Raw genomic sequence first — 14,997 nt, 5'->3', positions numbered from 1 at the left:
CCGAGACGAAGGTGACCGTCGTCCGGAAGTTGAGCACCGTGCGGTCAAGCGTCCCGCGGCCGCCGAAGTAGCGGGAAACCACGTTTACAAGTTGCTGAGGGGAGTGGAACAGGCCGCCTGAGATATCCAGGACCACCGGCGCCGAGTGCTGCTGCCCATCATCCTCTCCAACGTCGCTGATGCTGCTGTCTGGCGGTGGCGGCAGCGGCAGTTCAGATATCAGGATGGAACCGGATCCTTCCTCGACCTTCTCGAGCGGCGCAGCCAGGTTGGGATGTACCTGTAGCGCAGCGGCCGCTCCCCGTCGGACGTCCTCGGGCGCTGGAAGTAGCGGATCGCCAGCTTGCGGGCCTCACGGCAGGCGGCCAAGATGGGAAAACAGTCGACCAGGTCTTCGTAGCCCTGTGTGTCGGCATCATACTCGTGGAACCTTGGTGGGAGGCTGTCGATCAAATCCTGGACGTAGGCTGCGATGGCGTGATGCCAAATCTCCGCCCTGAGCTCGGGCGCAAGGCTTGAGAAGCGAGTGAAGCTTGAGCATGATATGGATACTGGTCCGGGTGGAAATTCCCAAGCGGTGCGGTTGTTTGCCTGTGCAAGAGGTGAAGCCGAGAATAACGTAGCTTGCCCGACTAGAAGATGATGAGGTTCACTCCCAGAATCTGGCACATATGCATAACCATAACCGCCCGGGCGTATAGCCTACAACATAATTGCGTGCAAGGAGCACCCTGGAATGAGTTCTCTCCGCTGGGGTCGCGGCGACATGGTATTGACGTTGTGTAGATTGCCGAGACTAAATCTGGTTGGGCTGACAGGCGTGGGGGGCAGTGTAAATCGAGTCAGCACCAGCGAAATGCTCACCTCAACATGATGGTGTTGATGTTGCGCGTCCTTGCTCCAAGCGCGGTGGCGGGTATCGTCTTCGTCGATGGCGAAGAGTGAATAGCTTTTGCGTGCATCGCCGATTAGGTTGTGGGCATTGAAAGGCGCACAGGCGCTTGGATTGAGTGGGTGACGCTAGTCTCGCCTCGGTTGGGCGTCGGTTCGAGGCCCTTTGGAGTGGCTCGGGTGGCTGGGCGATGCTGCGGGTGCGTTGGAAAAGGGGGTGTCAATGGACGAGGGTTGGCCGTCGAATCATGTTGCACAGCTTGGCCCACGGGTCTGGAAGGCGACGGCATGCACGGGCGGACAACTGGAAACGTAGCGAAACAACCACACCACTTGGCTGAGATCAATGGGCTCGAGGCTAGGGGTCGCACACCCGGGCCACCACCCATCGTTAGCACGCACGCTGCGCTGGCGGCTACTGTGTACACCGTCAGCGGTGGTAACGATTCCCACCCCGCGTCAGGGAAGGAACGGACTCGGGCGGGGTCGCGACTGCGCCTCTCCCAGTTTGCACGGACTGCTCGGCACTGTTACGAGAGATTCTGGATTCTGGCAAGGAAATGGAGATGAGAACGTGGACTCTTCTTCCCTTTCCCCTCACTCTAACCGTTTTTTGAATGGTACAACCAGACCCTTTGCACGTCGCTTGCCGCCTTTTTTTATTTTTATTTTGAGCCTAGTGCTGTCGAGCACACGCCTGCACGCGAGGCACTTACGTCCTTACCTTGCCTACCTATCGCCCGGCCTCGACTCGTCACATCACATCCGCTCCATCCGTCAACCGCGCGTCGTCCCAACTGCGGGCAGCCTGCTGTTACTGTCGGCAAGACGCCAACCAGACCGAGGCTGCAGCTAGGGGCACCCCGGTCGCAGCCCGAGCGTAGAAGTGCCAGGGACCTTGTGCGCTCCAGGGGGTTGCTACCCGGAAAACGTATATTGGACGGAAACGCCAAGGGCATTTCCTGGGCCTCTCCACACCAGGATCCACTGCTTCCCAGGCGCTCACTGATCGCTCCCTGGCCCTCCTCGACGCCGCCGACAGGCCTGGACAGAGCTGCAAAAAGGTCGCGTAGCCATCGTCTGCTCTCCGCGGGCGTAAACACCAATGTGGCCTGTCTCTGCGCGCCTGAGATGACACTGGCTTTGGGCCGGAGCGCGGTATCCATCCCAACAAGGACCGGCTCCTGACCAACCGAGAGTCCCTCACCCACTCCTCTGCCAAGCGACTTAGACTGCACCGCAACTAGCGGCGGGCTCACGTCGCCATGGCGCCGCCGCTCGAGGCCATCGAGGGGGGGACAGGAATCCTGCCGGCGCACCGTCGCCGGAAGCGGCTACAGCTGTCGGACGGCATCGAGCGCTGCTCGGAGAGCCTTGCCGCAGCCTGGCGGAACACGGTCTCGGCCGGCGCGGCCAAGTTCTCAGCCTCTCTCCCCAGCTTCCGCCGCCAGGTGCCGCCTAGCAGCGATGGCCGGCACATCCCGCTCGGCGCCCGCTGGCAGGACGTCGAGCTGCGGGACCAGCGCACCGGCAAGCCCTACGTCTCCAACTTCATCCGGTCCAACCGCTACACGCTGTGGGACTTCGTGCCGCGCCAGCTGGTTTTTCAGTTCATGAAGATTGCAAACTTCTACTTCCTCATCATCGCCATCCTGCAGATGATCCCCGGGCTCAGCCCCGTCGCGAGCTACACCACGGGCGCCCCACTTATCGTCTTTGTCAGCTTCAGTATAGCCAAGGAGGGCTATGACGACTATCGGAGGTATCGGTTAGATAAGGTAGAGAACAGGAGCGATGCCTGGGTCTACGACCCTGACGGCGTCGCCAAGAAGGCCATGTCCAAGTCCAAGAAGCCGCGCACCAGCGGCAAGGGCCAGAAGAAGCGCGAGCGCCTCGACGACGAGGCGGGCAACGGCACCGAGCTGCGCCAGATGGGCCGCCGTTCAGGCAGCCTGGACGACGCCTGGACACGAGTGCAGTGGCAGGACGTCCGCGTCGGCGACATCGTCCGTCTTGCGAGGGATAAGCAGGTGCCCGCTGACATGGTGCTGCTCTCGGCCACGGGCCCCAGCGGCATCGCCTACATCGACACCATGGCCCTCGACGGCGAGACCAGCCTCAAGAGCAAGCAGGCCTGCCCGCTTCTAGCCAAGCGCTGTGGCACTGTTGCCGACATCGCGTCGTGCGACGCTGTCGTGGTCTCGGAAGACCCCAACCTCGACATCTACTCGTTCGACGGCCGCGTCACTGTCGGTGACGAGACGGTGCCCCTCACCATGAACCAGGTCGTCTTTCGGGGGTCCACCATGCGCAACACCAAGGAGGCGTACGGCCTCGTCATCAACTCGGGCGAGGAGTGCAAGATCAGGATGAACGCCAACAAGGGATCGCGCGCTAAGAACCCGGCCATGCAGGCCATCACGAACCGCATCATCTTTTTCGTCGTCTTCGTACTCATCATGCTCGCGGTCGGGATTAAGATCGGAAACGATATGTTCGAGGCCAGCTATGGGAGCACGGCCTGGTACATGTTTGGCGCGCGCCTCAAAACAACAGAGCAAATCTTTGGCGTCATCATTCTGCTCAACACTCTTATACCCATCTCGCTCTACGTGAGCCTGGAAATCGTCAAGATCGGCCAGTTCTGGATGATTCAGGACGTGGAGATGTACGACCCCGAAACCAACACGCCCATTGTGGCCAACACGACCAGCATCCTCGAGAATCTGGGCCAGGTCAGCTACGTATTTTCGGACAAGACCGGGACGTTGACGGAGAATATCATGCGCTTTCAGAAGATGAGCGCCGGTGGCTATGTGTGGCACCACGACATGGGCGTCACCGATGAGGCTCCAGATGGCGAGTTGCGGACCCGGGATTTGCTAGAGCACTTAAAGGGCAGTCCAAACTCGCCGCTCTCGGAACGGGCGCTGCATTTCGTCCTCTGCACGGCGCTCTGCAACACTTGTCTTCCCGAGGTGAAGGACAACGGTGATATTGAGTTCCAGGCAGCCTCCCCTGATGAGCTCGCCCTCGTCAACGCCGCACGGGAGCTTGGGTACGTTATAGTGGATCGAGACAGCGAGAACATCAAGCTCAACCGTGAAGGGGCGGACGGCAAGGTCAGGACCGAAGTCTACGGGATACTGGACGTTATCGAATTTACGAGTGATCGAAAGAGGATGACCATCATCCTGAGGACTCCGGACAACAAGATTCTACTGCTCAGCAAAGGTGCTGACAGCGCCCTCCTGCCGCGTTTAAGGCTGAAAAAGCTCGCAGAAAGGGTAGCCGACTCGGTCTCGCGCCGGACGAGCAAACGCCGGAGCATGCGAATGGAGTCGTTGAAGAGCCCGCACGACCCCGAGAGCCCCACCATGTCACCTGCCGGCGGGCGTAGAGGTGCTGGCCACGACGTGCCCATGCTCCCGGATGCTGACATATTCGAGGCATGCTTCCGGCACATCGAGGACTTTGCGTCTGATGGCCTGCGCACCCTGCTATTTTCGTACCGGTACGTCGACGAGGCCGACTACAGGAGCTGGAAGCGCGAATACCTCGAGGCGGAAACCAGCCTCACGGACCGACAGGCCAGGATAGACGAGGTCGCCAGCAGGATAGAGGCGGACCTCGAGCTTGCGGGCATTACAGCTATCGAAGATAAGCTTCAAAGGGGCGTGCCCGAAACCATCGACAAGCTGCGACGCGCCAACGTTAAGGTGTGGATGTTGACGGGGGACAAGCGCGAAACGGCCATCAACATCGGTCATTCTGCAAAGATTTGCCACGCGTTTTCCGATCTCTTTATCCTGGATGCCACAGACGGAGACGTCAAGGACACGATTGAGGGGGTGCTACAGGAGGTGGACGAGGGCGCCATCCAGCACTCGGTCGTGGTCATCGACGGCCTCACCCTCACGTTGGTGGAACAGGACGAGGCCTGCAAGAAGCTATTCTACCTGCTGCTCACGCGAGTTGACGCCGTGATATGCTGCCGGGCGTCGCCGGCGCAAAAGGCAAACGTGGTCAAGTGCATCCGCGACCAGGTGCCAGGGTCCCTGACGCTCGCCATCGGCGACGGGGCCAACGACATCGCCATGATCCTGGCGTCGCACGTCGGCATCGGCATATCAGGGCGCGAGGGTCTGCAGGCGGCGCGCATATCAGATTACTCTATCGCACAGTTCCGGTTCCTGCAGCGGTTGCTGTTTGTGCACGGTCGCTGGAATTACGTGCGGACGAGCAAGTACATTCTGGGCACCTTCTGGAAGGAGATCGTGTTTTACCTTAACCAGGCTCTGTACCAGCGCTACAACGGCTACACGGGCACGTCCTTTTTCGAGTCGGCTAGTCTGACCGTCTTCAACGCTCTCTTCACGTCGCTCGCCGTCGTGCTGATGGGAATATTCGAGAAGGATTTGTCGGCCGAGACGCTACTCGCCATCCCGGAGCTGTACACGTATGGGCAGCGGGACAAGGGCCTCAACTTTGTCAAGTACGTGGGCTGGATGGTTCTGGGCACCGCAGAGGCCTTTGTCATCTCGTTTGCCGTCTGGGGCGCCTACAATGTCGCCTATTCGAACGAGGATACAACCATCTTCTCCATTGGCAACGTTGCCTTTTCGGTTTGCGTCATCTTTATCAACATCAAGATGCTGTAAGTCTTTGTCTCTATCTCGGTGCCTGTGTGAGTGAGCCCAACTGACAGAGTTCAACAACCACAGCCTGATAGAACTGCACAACAAGACCATTATAGTCTTTGGCGGCTTCCTCATCACCGTGACGGGCTGGTGGCTGTGGAACCTGGTCCTCGCGGGCGTATATACGGAAAGCATCGGCCCGTACATTGTCAAGGGTTCCTTCATTCACGGCTTTGGCCGCACCGCGGTCTGGTGGCTCTCTGTTATCGGGGCGCTCGCCGCCGTCGTGGTCCTAGAGCTAGCCGTCAAGAGCATCAGGCGCATCTACTTCCCGAACGACACTATTATCATGCAGGAGCTAGAGCAGAAGCAGAGAAAGAAGGAAGCGGCAACAGCAGGGAGACGCGGCCGGGGAGGAGACGTGAGCGGTGGCGGTGGCGGCCACAATGAGATAGACGGGCAGGAGCTAGAGGGGCAAGGCCGGAACCACGGATTTGGTGCGAGCGGCAAGGCCCCGAGATGACGACGTATTCGAATCCTCGTTTTCTCCCCCCTCGACCAGTCGAGACTTCCCAGCTAGGTATAGAGCAACTACTAACTCGTATTGTGTACATCGCACATCTTTGCCTATGGTGGCGATTCTCCTTTTCTTTTTTCATGGTTATATTTTTCTTTGGTATTCAGCGGCGATTTTCTCTCTTTCTCTTCGAAGCGAGCATCACAAGGAGGATTGATATATCTATGTAGGACATTTTACGCCATCTCGCTTGATTCTTGGTTGTTTCTTTCCTTCTCTTGCGGTCTCATGTTTCCATGGCTTTTAGAACCTGTCGGGTCTCCCAACGAGCAACACGTTTTGGCGGTATATATGCAATGACGAAATACTTATCCCCTTTACTCAAGTTGAGGCTGAATGGCGGTGATTGTTACGGGATGAATAAAAGGGGAGACATCCCACTGCACGACGTCGCAACCGGCAGGGCCAGCACCCGGCCGTTGGCGACAGGGGTCCTGGCACGACGTCGTCATGTTTAGCTGGTTGAAACGATGCATTTTCCCGACTTCTGCCGTTCCGCCACCGCCCACCCTAGGATACGACACTTGTAGAATCGTATATTTGTCTTTTTTTTTTGTCGGTTCGTCTCTTCTCCTTACCCAACCACACCGACCCTCGCGATGAAGTCTGAGGAGACGCGGGGCCTTGAAGCCCCGGCCCCCGCCGGCCTGGCGATGGCCGGAGCCCGCAGCGGTGTGTCGTCGTCGGCCGCGGCGCGCGTGGCGCTCATGGCTAGGACGCGGAGGAAGAAGGCGGACAGCGGGTGCGGAGAACAAGGTGTGAAAGCGGGGCGTGGCGTCGAGACGGCGGCCAGGAAGCGGCGGCTGTTGACGTGGGAGGAACTGCGTAGGTTCTTCGAGATGCCGCCCCGGTGCTGTGGTTGCTGGATTTAGATCTGACGTTGGGTGTTTTATCCGTATGACTGCTTCCAGCGCTGTGGCAACGGCAGTGAGTTTGCATCTGGTCTCGGACTGTCCAAGACGTGCAAGGGCTAACCAAGCGTCTTTGTGGCTTCTCGTAGGCAAGGGGGCAATCTCATCTTCACGGGGTACAGGTAAGTCGCGCTGGCGGTATCGAAGGCACGGCTGGTCAAGAGCGAGAACCCTAGTGATCTGACAGGATTACCAACAGGCAAGCCCCAGGGACGGTTAGGGACTGCCTGGTGAGCTGGTTCTATCTGCACAACGAAAGCGGTGCGCTGCCATACCCTCCCTCCCTCCCTCCCTCACTCTCCCCTCGACCGCCGCCACTAACGCCGCCCACCCAACCCCCCCAAAAGTCAACATCCACTCCCACACCCTCGGCTCCCTCCTCTTCCTCCTCCTCCCCCTCTACATCTTTTCCCCGTCCCAGATCCCCCCGCGATACGCGGCCGCCACGCCGGGCGAGGCGGCCGCGTGCGGCGTCTACTTTGCCGGCGTGGCCGTCTGCTTCGCCCTCTCGGCCGCCTTCCACACTTTCATCCCGCACGGCCTCGCCGCCTTCCGCCTCGGCCTGAAGCTCGACGTGCAGGGCTGCCTGCTGCTCATGTGGGGCAGCACCGTGCCGCTGATCTACTACTCGTTCCCGCCCCCGCCGCTCTGCGGCAACCACCACCACCACCACCACTACCACCACGATGACGGCAACGCGGCGAGGCGGACAGTTTATCACATGGCTACGGCGGTCCTGGCGCTGGCGTGCAGCGCGGCAATGTTCGCGCGGCCGCTCGACGGCGCCCGGGGCGCGGCGCCGCGCGCGCTGCTGCTCGCCGCCTTTGGCCTGGCGTCCTTTGTCGCGCCCGTGGTGCACGGCGCCGCGCTGAGCCCCGGAGGGCTGGCCGAGCAGGCGCGCCGGGTCGGGCTGCGGTGGGTCGCGGTGACGGCCGGCTGCAACGTCGCGGCGCTGGCTGTGTACATCTACAAGGTGGGGGTGGAGGGTTTTCTTTTTCCTGTTGTGTGTGTGTGTGTGTGTTTTATATGCTAATGGAAATAAATCATGGCTGCTTTTATAGGTTCCTGAGAGGTGGTATCCTCGCCGCTTCGACATCTTTGGCCATAGTCACCAGCTGATGCACATTCTTATTGTCTGCTCCGCGCTGGCTTATGCCATGGCCGTGGTGGAATCGTTTGATGCGCGGCACGCAGGAGGGGGTTGCTGATGATTTCGGGCATGCCCCCTCTGCCTTGACATTGGTAGCACGATAGACTCGGTTCGAGAGATCTGATGCATTCGATAAAGACGGATCCCATTGGTGCGCATAGACATGATCAAAGACCCGCCAGATAGAGCTACATGATCAGGTTCCGTTCCTCCTCCGCCCGCCGCCCTTGCTCCTCTCGATGTGACCCCGAAGCACCTTTTTGGTCTCGATCAGGCTGCGCTTCTGCTTGGACTTGGCCTTGCTGAGCGTCATGAGGAAGTTCTTCTTGCGCGCCTTCTCCTTGTTGGTCGTCGAGCCGCCGCGCGCGTCCTTCTGCGACTTGCGGATGGCCTTTGTCGACTTGTGCTCGTCGCGGTCCGGCTTGCCCTCCTTGGCCATGGCCACGCGCTCCTCCTTGGTGGTCTTGCGCAGCGTGCCCGGCAGCTCGATCTGCTCCGCCGTGAGCGCCTCGTCCGCGTGCCGCTCCTCCAGCTCCCGCTGCCGCTTCGAGCGCCCGCCCATGGCCTTGTCGACCTGCGCCTGCAGCCGCAGCTCCTGCAGCTTGGCGAGGTCCGCCGGCGTCAGGATCGTCGTCGTCGCGAGTTTGGATATCCTCTCCGCCTCGGACTTTGCGTCTGCCGCCGACTTGTCGCCGTCCTCGTCATCCGAGCTGTCCTCTTCGTCGTCTTTGCTGTGGGACGTCTTGGCACGCTTGAGCTTGGGGGGCGCCTCGTCCTCGTCCGCGCTGACGTCGATCCAGCCACCCGAGTCGCTGCTCTCGGCCGATGCCACCTCCCACCCATCGTCCTCCTCGTCTTCCTCCTCTTCACCCTCACCGGCTTCCTCAGGAAGACCCTTCTCTGCTCGCTTCCGCTTTTTCTCCTCCTCCTTCCAGTTCTCCAGGAGCTCCAGTCCCTCAATGCCACCGGCTTCCTCCTCGCCGAACCTCCTCTGCTGCATCTCACCACTCTTGAGGCCCATGGTCGCCTCCTTGCCTCTGTCCTTCCTTCGCAGCATGTCCGCGCCCACCTCTCGGTAGAGCGAGAGGAGGCCGTTGGCCGCCATCATGACGCCCTTGTCTTTGCTCCTGCGGTACTGGACCAGATCCTGCAGCAGGGTCTCGTTCATGGCCAGGTGCTGACGCACGCAGATCTCGCGGATGGCGTTGAGTCCCGCAGCGGCCACCTCGGCAGCAGCGGCCTCGCTGACGAACTCATTGGCGATCTTGATGACGAGCGGCTCGAGCGCGTCGGGTGGCACGAGGTTGTGGGTACCCTGGGCGAGCGAGGCGAGGAAGGATGTGACGTTCTGCTGGCGGGGAGTCAGGAACTTGGCGAACCACGAGTAGAGTGAGATGATGGTGAGCTTGTGCAGGCCGACGAGGCGCGTGACGAGCTGCAGTATTAGGAGGCGGCTGTCGAGCGAGAGCTTGTTCCGGGTGCTCTGCAGGTGCTTCTGGAACAGGGAATCTGCGAAGCCTTGGGGGTCGTGCAGCAGGTGCAGGGCCGAGAAGTTGAGCGGGTGTGGCTGCCCCTTCTTGCGCTCGGCCTTCTTGACCTTGGCAACGGCGCTCTTGTAGACCTTCTCCGTCTTCTTGGTTTTCTTGTTGATTCCAAGCTGGTGCTTGACCTTCCTAAGGTCCGGCGCGGCCTCGTCATCGCTGCTCTCGTCCTCGTGTTCCTCGCGCTCCTTGTCGCCACCTAGGAAGAAGCGCACGCCGCCGACGATGACTTTCTCGTTGTCGGACAGACATGCCTCTTTCATAACTGAGACGGGCTTGGCGTCGGTCCATATCTGGCGCTTCCACAGCTCACGGGTGAGCTTGATGGCCCATATGGCCTTGGAGGAGGTGCGATCCGAGGTGACGAGGTTGAAGAGTACGGTCTGGATGGTGCGGTTGAGGCGGTGGTTGATGGTCTTGGAGTTGGAGTTGCGCAGGTCGCTCAGGATCTTCTGGAAGAGCAGGGTGCGTAGGGACTTGCTCGGGGTGGACACGAGGATGGGGAAGAGCGTAGTCAGGAGGCTGGTCGAGTCAATGATCTCCTTGCGGCGCACCAGTACTAGGCTGCCGACGATCTTGTCGCGCAGATCGCCGTCAAGGGCGGCATGGTGCTGTAGCAGGATGCGCTTGAGGTCGTCGGGAAACTCGCGCAGGGACTCGGGGTAGCAGTCGGCGACGTGGGCGATTAGGTCGATCAGGTCGTGGAACGACTGGACCTGGTCCGACGACGCGGCTGAGGGCGACGACAGGAAGATCTCGCGCTGCGACACGTACTGCTCGTACTGCCTCTCAAACTCGTCCTGGTAGGACCGGGGATCCCTCCGGATTTTGTATTGCAGACTCGCGCTGTAGGTGAGGGCCGTTGTTAGTTATTAGTCGTTCATCCTGCGCTGTAGTCTTGGGCGGGGGATTCGGCAGCGCTGAGCGTACAAATCAGCATCGATCTTTTCGAGCGCGGCTACCTTGCGTTTCCCCATTGTGAAAGGCAGTAAATTGCTGTTTAGGAGGTATGTGGCCAATGTTGCCCTACGAAGACCCCTTGAAGGAGGAGGAGCTTCAACCTCTTGGCGACCAACTTTTTTTTTTCCTTTACAGGCGCCGCCCGCTTCGTATCGATAACACCGCCAGGCTGCTATCGTTATCATCAATCCCTAGGTACCTAGTGGCCCCACTGCAGCCGCCAAACGGCCCCGCAAGCCCTTCCAGTCTCCAGAGAAGCCAGAGAGACAACTTGAGCGACTTCAACACTCACTCAATTGAGCAACAACCGAAGCCTCACAGCCCCAAGTTCAAGGACAATAAACATGTACCCACCGCGAGAAGCCTCGCTCTTCGGGATCAATCCGCGCCGTGGCTCATTCTCGCACCAGCCCGGAGAACTCTCACTCCCCGCTGGCCCAGCCAGTCAGCAATCCAGTGCCCCCTGGCCTAAGCAAGCACTCCTTCGACAGCCGCCTCGCTCGGCAGACTCGGCAGATTCTGGCCCGCGGGACAGGGGAAACGTCCAATTATATCTTGACAGGATGCAGACCTGACGCATGCCATCGAGAAAGCCCTTTGGCTTTATTCGCCGCTGGTCCCGGGGTTACATCTCACTGCCGAGTCCAGCAAGGCGAGGGCATGACAAGCGCCAAGTGGAAAATGGACGGAGCCGTTGTTGGCAGCTGCTACGGCAGACTGTGAACCCCGGGGCGAGCCTTCTGCTGCCATCATTGGTGTGGCACAGCCAGCGGACAGCTTGCGGCGGCCTCCTTTTTGGGCTAGCCTTTTTCTACTTTCTCAACCAGGAGGAGTTCCAGGCCTGGTTCCGGTGCAGCCATCGCGCCCCACAAACAAGTGGCGGTGCAAGACCAGCAGCCAATGTCTGTGGAGCACGCCATCCTTGTCTCTGCCTTCGCTAGCAAGCCTCAGAGAAGCCTCGGAGCGATGCCTTTCTGAGTGCTGTTCAAGATGGCCGCTGTCCATCATCTAGAAGCGCCTGCCCATAAGTCTGTCACTTGACTTGCTTCTCTGATGCCGTACCCCTCGAGGAACAACCGTGGACTGGAGGTCGGCCGCGGTTAGTGCAGCGGCCGGCAAAAGCAGTGCCAGGTCGGTACCTCCCTACCTACACATCCAGCCGCCGTGCAGAAAGCTGCTGCGCCTCATTCCCGTATCGTTGCGGTCCATGTAAATCCACCCTGGTGCGGTGCCTTCAACAACGCCCAGCGTGCAGTGCATGCACTCATCCACCCGTGGTCCGCCCGCAGCCTTACCTGGCATCAGGCACGCTGCGCCCCCTCCCCGCCAGCACTTCACACACACATCCGCACAACATGATCCGTCTCCCGGCGGTCTCGCTCCCTTGCCCTGAGCCTCTCAGCGGCATACTTTCATTTAAAATAAGACCACCCCACCAAGCTCCAGATCAGAGCGGCCCTAGGGCGGGCTGCCTGGACCTTCATTCGCATACATCATCGCGAGCTGGCACATGAATAGCTAGCTGGTCGATTCGCTCGTAGCCTGGCCCCACAGCCCACGTCTTGGCCTCGACTAGGACAATGGAATCGCCTCTACCGCCACCCAACAACAACCCCTCGCCGCCTCCGGCCAAGATTGGGCGCCCGCCTCAATGGACCGAGTCCCGATCCCGGAAGCTGGCGCGACTGTACATGTTTACTACTTTGCCAATCAAAAAGATCATCAAGGTTCTGGAAGATGTCGGCTTCAAGCCAGGGTATGTGATTGCTCTGGTCCACTTCCTCTGCATAACCCTTTCCGTCTGCTCGTTCTCACACTCGTGACTTTTTAGCCCCAACTCGGCCCAGAAGACGTTGCATAACATGCTCGGCCACGACCCCCGGTACCTACGCCCCGAAAACCGCGAGGAGATGAACGAGCGCATTGGCGGTCTTTCAGCGTCCAACAGCCGGCGCGGGAGCAACCCTCGCTCTCCGCTGTCACAGACAGAGGTACAGGGCACAGCTACGGATACACCGAGATCCCGTGCCAGCAGTGGTGTGGGCCACAGTGCGGTATCGGACCCGGAGATGCTGGATGAGGCCATCGGCTTCGGCAGCGGGAAACGCTACTTGCCAGATTCCAAGGGCACCTTTACGTTCGAGGCGTCGTCACCGTACAGCCACACCCAAACACCGTCGCAGCTTTCCCCGCTGCACATCGATACGGCCTGGTCCGCCGAGGGCAGCGTGGCCTACGGGTCGCCGCCCGCAGGGCTTGTCGAGTCGCAGTCCAGCTATCAGTCCTCTGGATTCGCCCCTAAGCCCCTGAAGCACACCACCACCATGTTCTCCGCCTCGACGACAGCAAGCACCCCCAGCCTCCGCAGTCTCAAGAACCGCATGTCAATAAACTCGACTACGTTTGCCAAGCACGTCTCATCTCTGATACGCCAGTTCACGATCGGCAGCGACTCGAACCTCGTCAACTCCCTGAACACTGGGGCTGACTACCAGAGGAGTGGCGCCAGCGGCTACGACAGGCTCGACACGAAGCCGCTTCCTGGGGACTTCTTCACCGTCTATAGCACATGTGAACACGAACCGGCAAAGTGGCAGGAAGTTGTTGATGGTCTCTCAGATATGCCGGATTTCTGGGTCACGCCGTCAGGCCATCTGTCCGAAACAGCCAAAGCGTACCTCCACCACCCGATGCCGGACAACTTTAGTGTCAGGGACTGCTTCGGGAACACCCCGCTTCACCTGTTCGCCCAATTCGTGGACTGCGCCTATATGCTCACGTTGGTTCGGCTATGTACAGCCGAACAGCTGTGCTCATCCAACACGGCAGGCCAGACGTTCCTGCACGTCTTGTCGAACGAGTGGTTCCAAAACCTGGATGACCAGTCGGCCCCGCTGCTTCAGCTGCTCTTCTACGTCCGCGGTGCTTGTCCGGCTATTGTCGCCCAGTGTGACGTCTACGGCCGCACCTTTTTCCATCACATGCAAGCCATGGTTTCTGACCCCACCCTTATGTCTATCGTTATGCGCACCTGCGACGCCAGTTTCCTGCCGCGCCGCGATGCCTTCGACACAAAACCCGCCATCGCCGAAGGCACCTCATTCGGCTTGACAGGGGGGCCCCGCCACACGCAGGCACTGTCTCCACTGCCCGAAGAAGTCGTGGGCTCCCCGGTCAGCGCCGCTTCGCCTATCCAGGAGATGGACATGTTCACGCAGCATCACGCGGGCCTTCTGCGGACCGTTACGGCGGCTGACACCAACCCGACCGTCGAAGACGCCTGTGGCCGTAACGCTCTGCACTGTCTGGCCGAGGTCATTCTTGGAGACAAGGACACGCTGCAGGAACGTCACAGCACGCTCAACTCTTACCGGCCGCCCAAGCGCAAGTTCGACCAGAGGGGAGCCGGCAAAACGGACGCAGATGGCGTCGATGGTAGCCCCAATACGGCAGCCGCGGATGGCCCCATGGCGCGCCGGCTCGGATTCCTCCGAGGCCTGCTGGCGCTCCAGGGCATGGACGCCAACCACTACGACCGCAGCGGCAACACGGCGCTCATGGCATTCATCCAGCACCTGACAGACCAGGACGAGGACAGAAACCGAAGCCTGCTAGCCATGTTGCAACTACTCATCACGGACGGCGGGGCGCGGGTGGAGGCGCGCAACGCCCGCGGCGAGACGGCGCTCCTGATGGCGGCGCGTCTGGGCCGCAAGACGGCGCTGCAGCTGTTGCTGCAGCGGGGCGGGGCCAACGTGCACGCGCGCGACGCCGACGGCAAGGGCGCGCTCGACCTCATCGATGAGGCGTGCCCGCGCTCAAAGGGCGACACGCAGCTCTACGGCCGCTTGCAGGCGTGCAGGGTCCTGCTCACGGGCAGGTATAAGGATGAGTGGGCCACGGGGGGCGACCAGGTCCTCCAGAGCCCGACCGCCATGGACGAATGGCGGGTTAGGGCGCCGAGGTCTGGATGTGCGGTGTTTCAATGAGCCGTTTGGACTACTCGGCGAGGTTTTGCTCACTTTACTCCGCAAAGCTGCCCGTGACTTTCTCGTCTTGGTGGAAATCCCTCCACGAGAGGTCATTTTCATGCCATTTTCCTTTCACCTTCACTTATCCATCTTATATCATATGGCAGGGCAAGGGCTTTGTAATGTATTACCGACTGGGCGACGGCGTTTATCTTTACTACGATTTACGACGAAGGCTTGGACCGTCAGGGCAAAATAGGGAGCTGCATCAGTCAGCAGGTCGGTGTGGAAATAGGTGGCACGAATGAGCGTGAAAAGGGGACAATAGCGACCAGGATGCGTCCCTTTGTATATGA

General features: G+C 60.1%; 5 protein-coding genes across 5 annotated transcripts; 3 read left to right on the top strand and 2 right to left on the bottom strand.

Annotated features, from left to right (window-relative positions):
* Window positions 1–219: 219 nt before the first annotated feature.
* Window positions 220–962, bottom strand: GGTG_12267 (hypothetical protein; the record flags this gene model as incomplete). Its single annotated transcript, XM_009230164.1, has 2 exons — window positions 220–514; window positions 865–962. The coding sequence occupies 2 exons, from the start codon at window positions 960–962 to the stop codon at window positions 220–222; spliced, it is 393 nt and encodes a 130-aa protein (XP_009228428.1).
* A 482-nt stretch (window positions 963–1,444) lies between these two features.
* GGTG_12266 (phospholipid-transporting ATPase 1) lies at window positions 1,445–6,424 on the top strand. The gene is made up of 2 exons (XM_009230163.1): window positions 1,445–5,548; window positions 5,616–6,424. Exons 1-2 carry the CDS (start codon window positions 2,157–2,159, stop codon window positions 6,052–6,054), a joined length of 3,831 nt encoding a protein of 1,276 aa, XP_009228427.1. The 5' UTR covers window positions 1,445–2,156; the 3' UTR covers window positions 6,055–6,424.
* A 283-nt stretch (window positions 6,425–6,707) lies between these two features.
* Window positions 6,708–8,227, top strand: GGTG_12265 (hypothetical protein; the record flags this gene model as incomplete). The annotated part of the gene is made up of 6 exons (XM_009230162.1): window positions 6,708–6,933; window positions 7,020–7,035; window positions 7,109–7,141; window positions 7,219–7,280; window positions 7,367–7,992; window positions 8,081–8,227. The coding sequence occupies 6 exons, from the start codon at window positions 6,708–6,710 to the stop codon at window positions 8,225–8,227; spliced, it is 1,110 nt and encodes a 369-aa protein (XP_009228426.1).
* On the bottom strand, window positions 7,323–10,799 carry GGTG_12264 (SDA1 domain-containing protein). Its single transcript, XM_009230161.1, has 2 exons — window positions 10,641–10,799; window positions 7,323–10,556 (listed from the first exon to the last, which is right to left on the bottom strand). The coding sequence occupies exons 1-2, from the start codon at window positions 10,685–10,687 to the stop codon at window positions 8,366–8,368; spliced, it is 2,238 nt and encodes a 745-aa protein (XP_009228425.1). The 5' UTR covers window positions 10,688–10,799; the 3' UTR covers window positions 7,323–8,365.
* Window positions 10,800–11,985: 1,186 nt separating this feature from the next.
* GGTG_12263 (hypothetical protein) lies at window positions 11,986–14,986 on the top strand. The gene is made up of 2 exons (XM_009230160.1): window positions 11,986–12,426; window positions 12,502–14,986. The coding sequence occupies exons 1-2, from the start codon at window positions 12,251–12,253 to the stop codon at window positions 14,657–14,659; spliced, it is 2,334 nt and encodes a 777-aa protein (XP_009228424.1). The 5' UTR covers window positions 11,986–12,250; the 3' UTR covers window positions 14,660–14,986.
* Window positions 14,987–14,997: the final 11 nt, after the last annotated feature.

The sequence above is a fragment of the Gaeumannomyces tritici genome (genome assembly GCF_000145635.1).
Source record: "Gaeumannomyces tritici R3-111a-1 unplaced genomic scaffold supercont2.8, whole genome shotgun sequence".
NCBI classification, from domain to species: domain Eukaryota; kingdom Fungi; phylum Ascomycota; class Sordariomycetes; order Magnaporthales; family Magnaporthaceae; genus Gaeumannomyces; species Gaeumannomyces tritici.
This window is presented reverse-complemented; position numbering and strand designations above follow the sequence as displayed.

Excerpts from the sequence above, each read along its gene's own strand:
- GGTG_12266 (XM_009230163.1), top strand. The coding sequence starts at position 2,157 with ATGGCGCCGCCGCTCGAGGCCATCGAGGGGGGGACAGGAATCCTGCCG. Across the intron at positions 5,549-5,615 it reads TTTATCAACATCAAGATGCT|CCTGATAGAACTGCACAACA; the intron begins GTAAGTCTTTGT and ends CAACAACCACAG.
- GGTG_12264 (XM_009230161.1), bottom strand. The coding sequence starts at position 10,687 with ATGGGGAAACGCAAGGTAGCCGCGCTCGAAAAGATCGATGCTGATTT. Across the intron at positions 10,557-10,640 it reads GAAAAGATCGATGCTGATTT|CGCGAGTCTGCAATACAAAA; the intron begins GTACGCTCAGCG and ends CCTCACCTACAG.
- GGTG_12263 (XM_009230160.1), top strand. The coding sequence starts at position 12,251 with ATGGAATCGCCTCTACCGCCACCCAACAACAACCCCTCGCCGCCTCCG. Across the intron at positions 12,427-12,501 it reads GATGTCGGCTTCAAGCCAGG|CCCCAACTCGGCCCAGAAGA; the intron begins GTATGTGATTGC and ends GTGACTTTTTAG.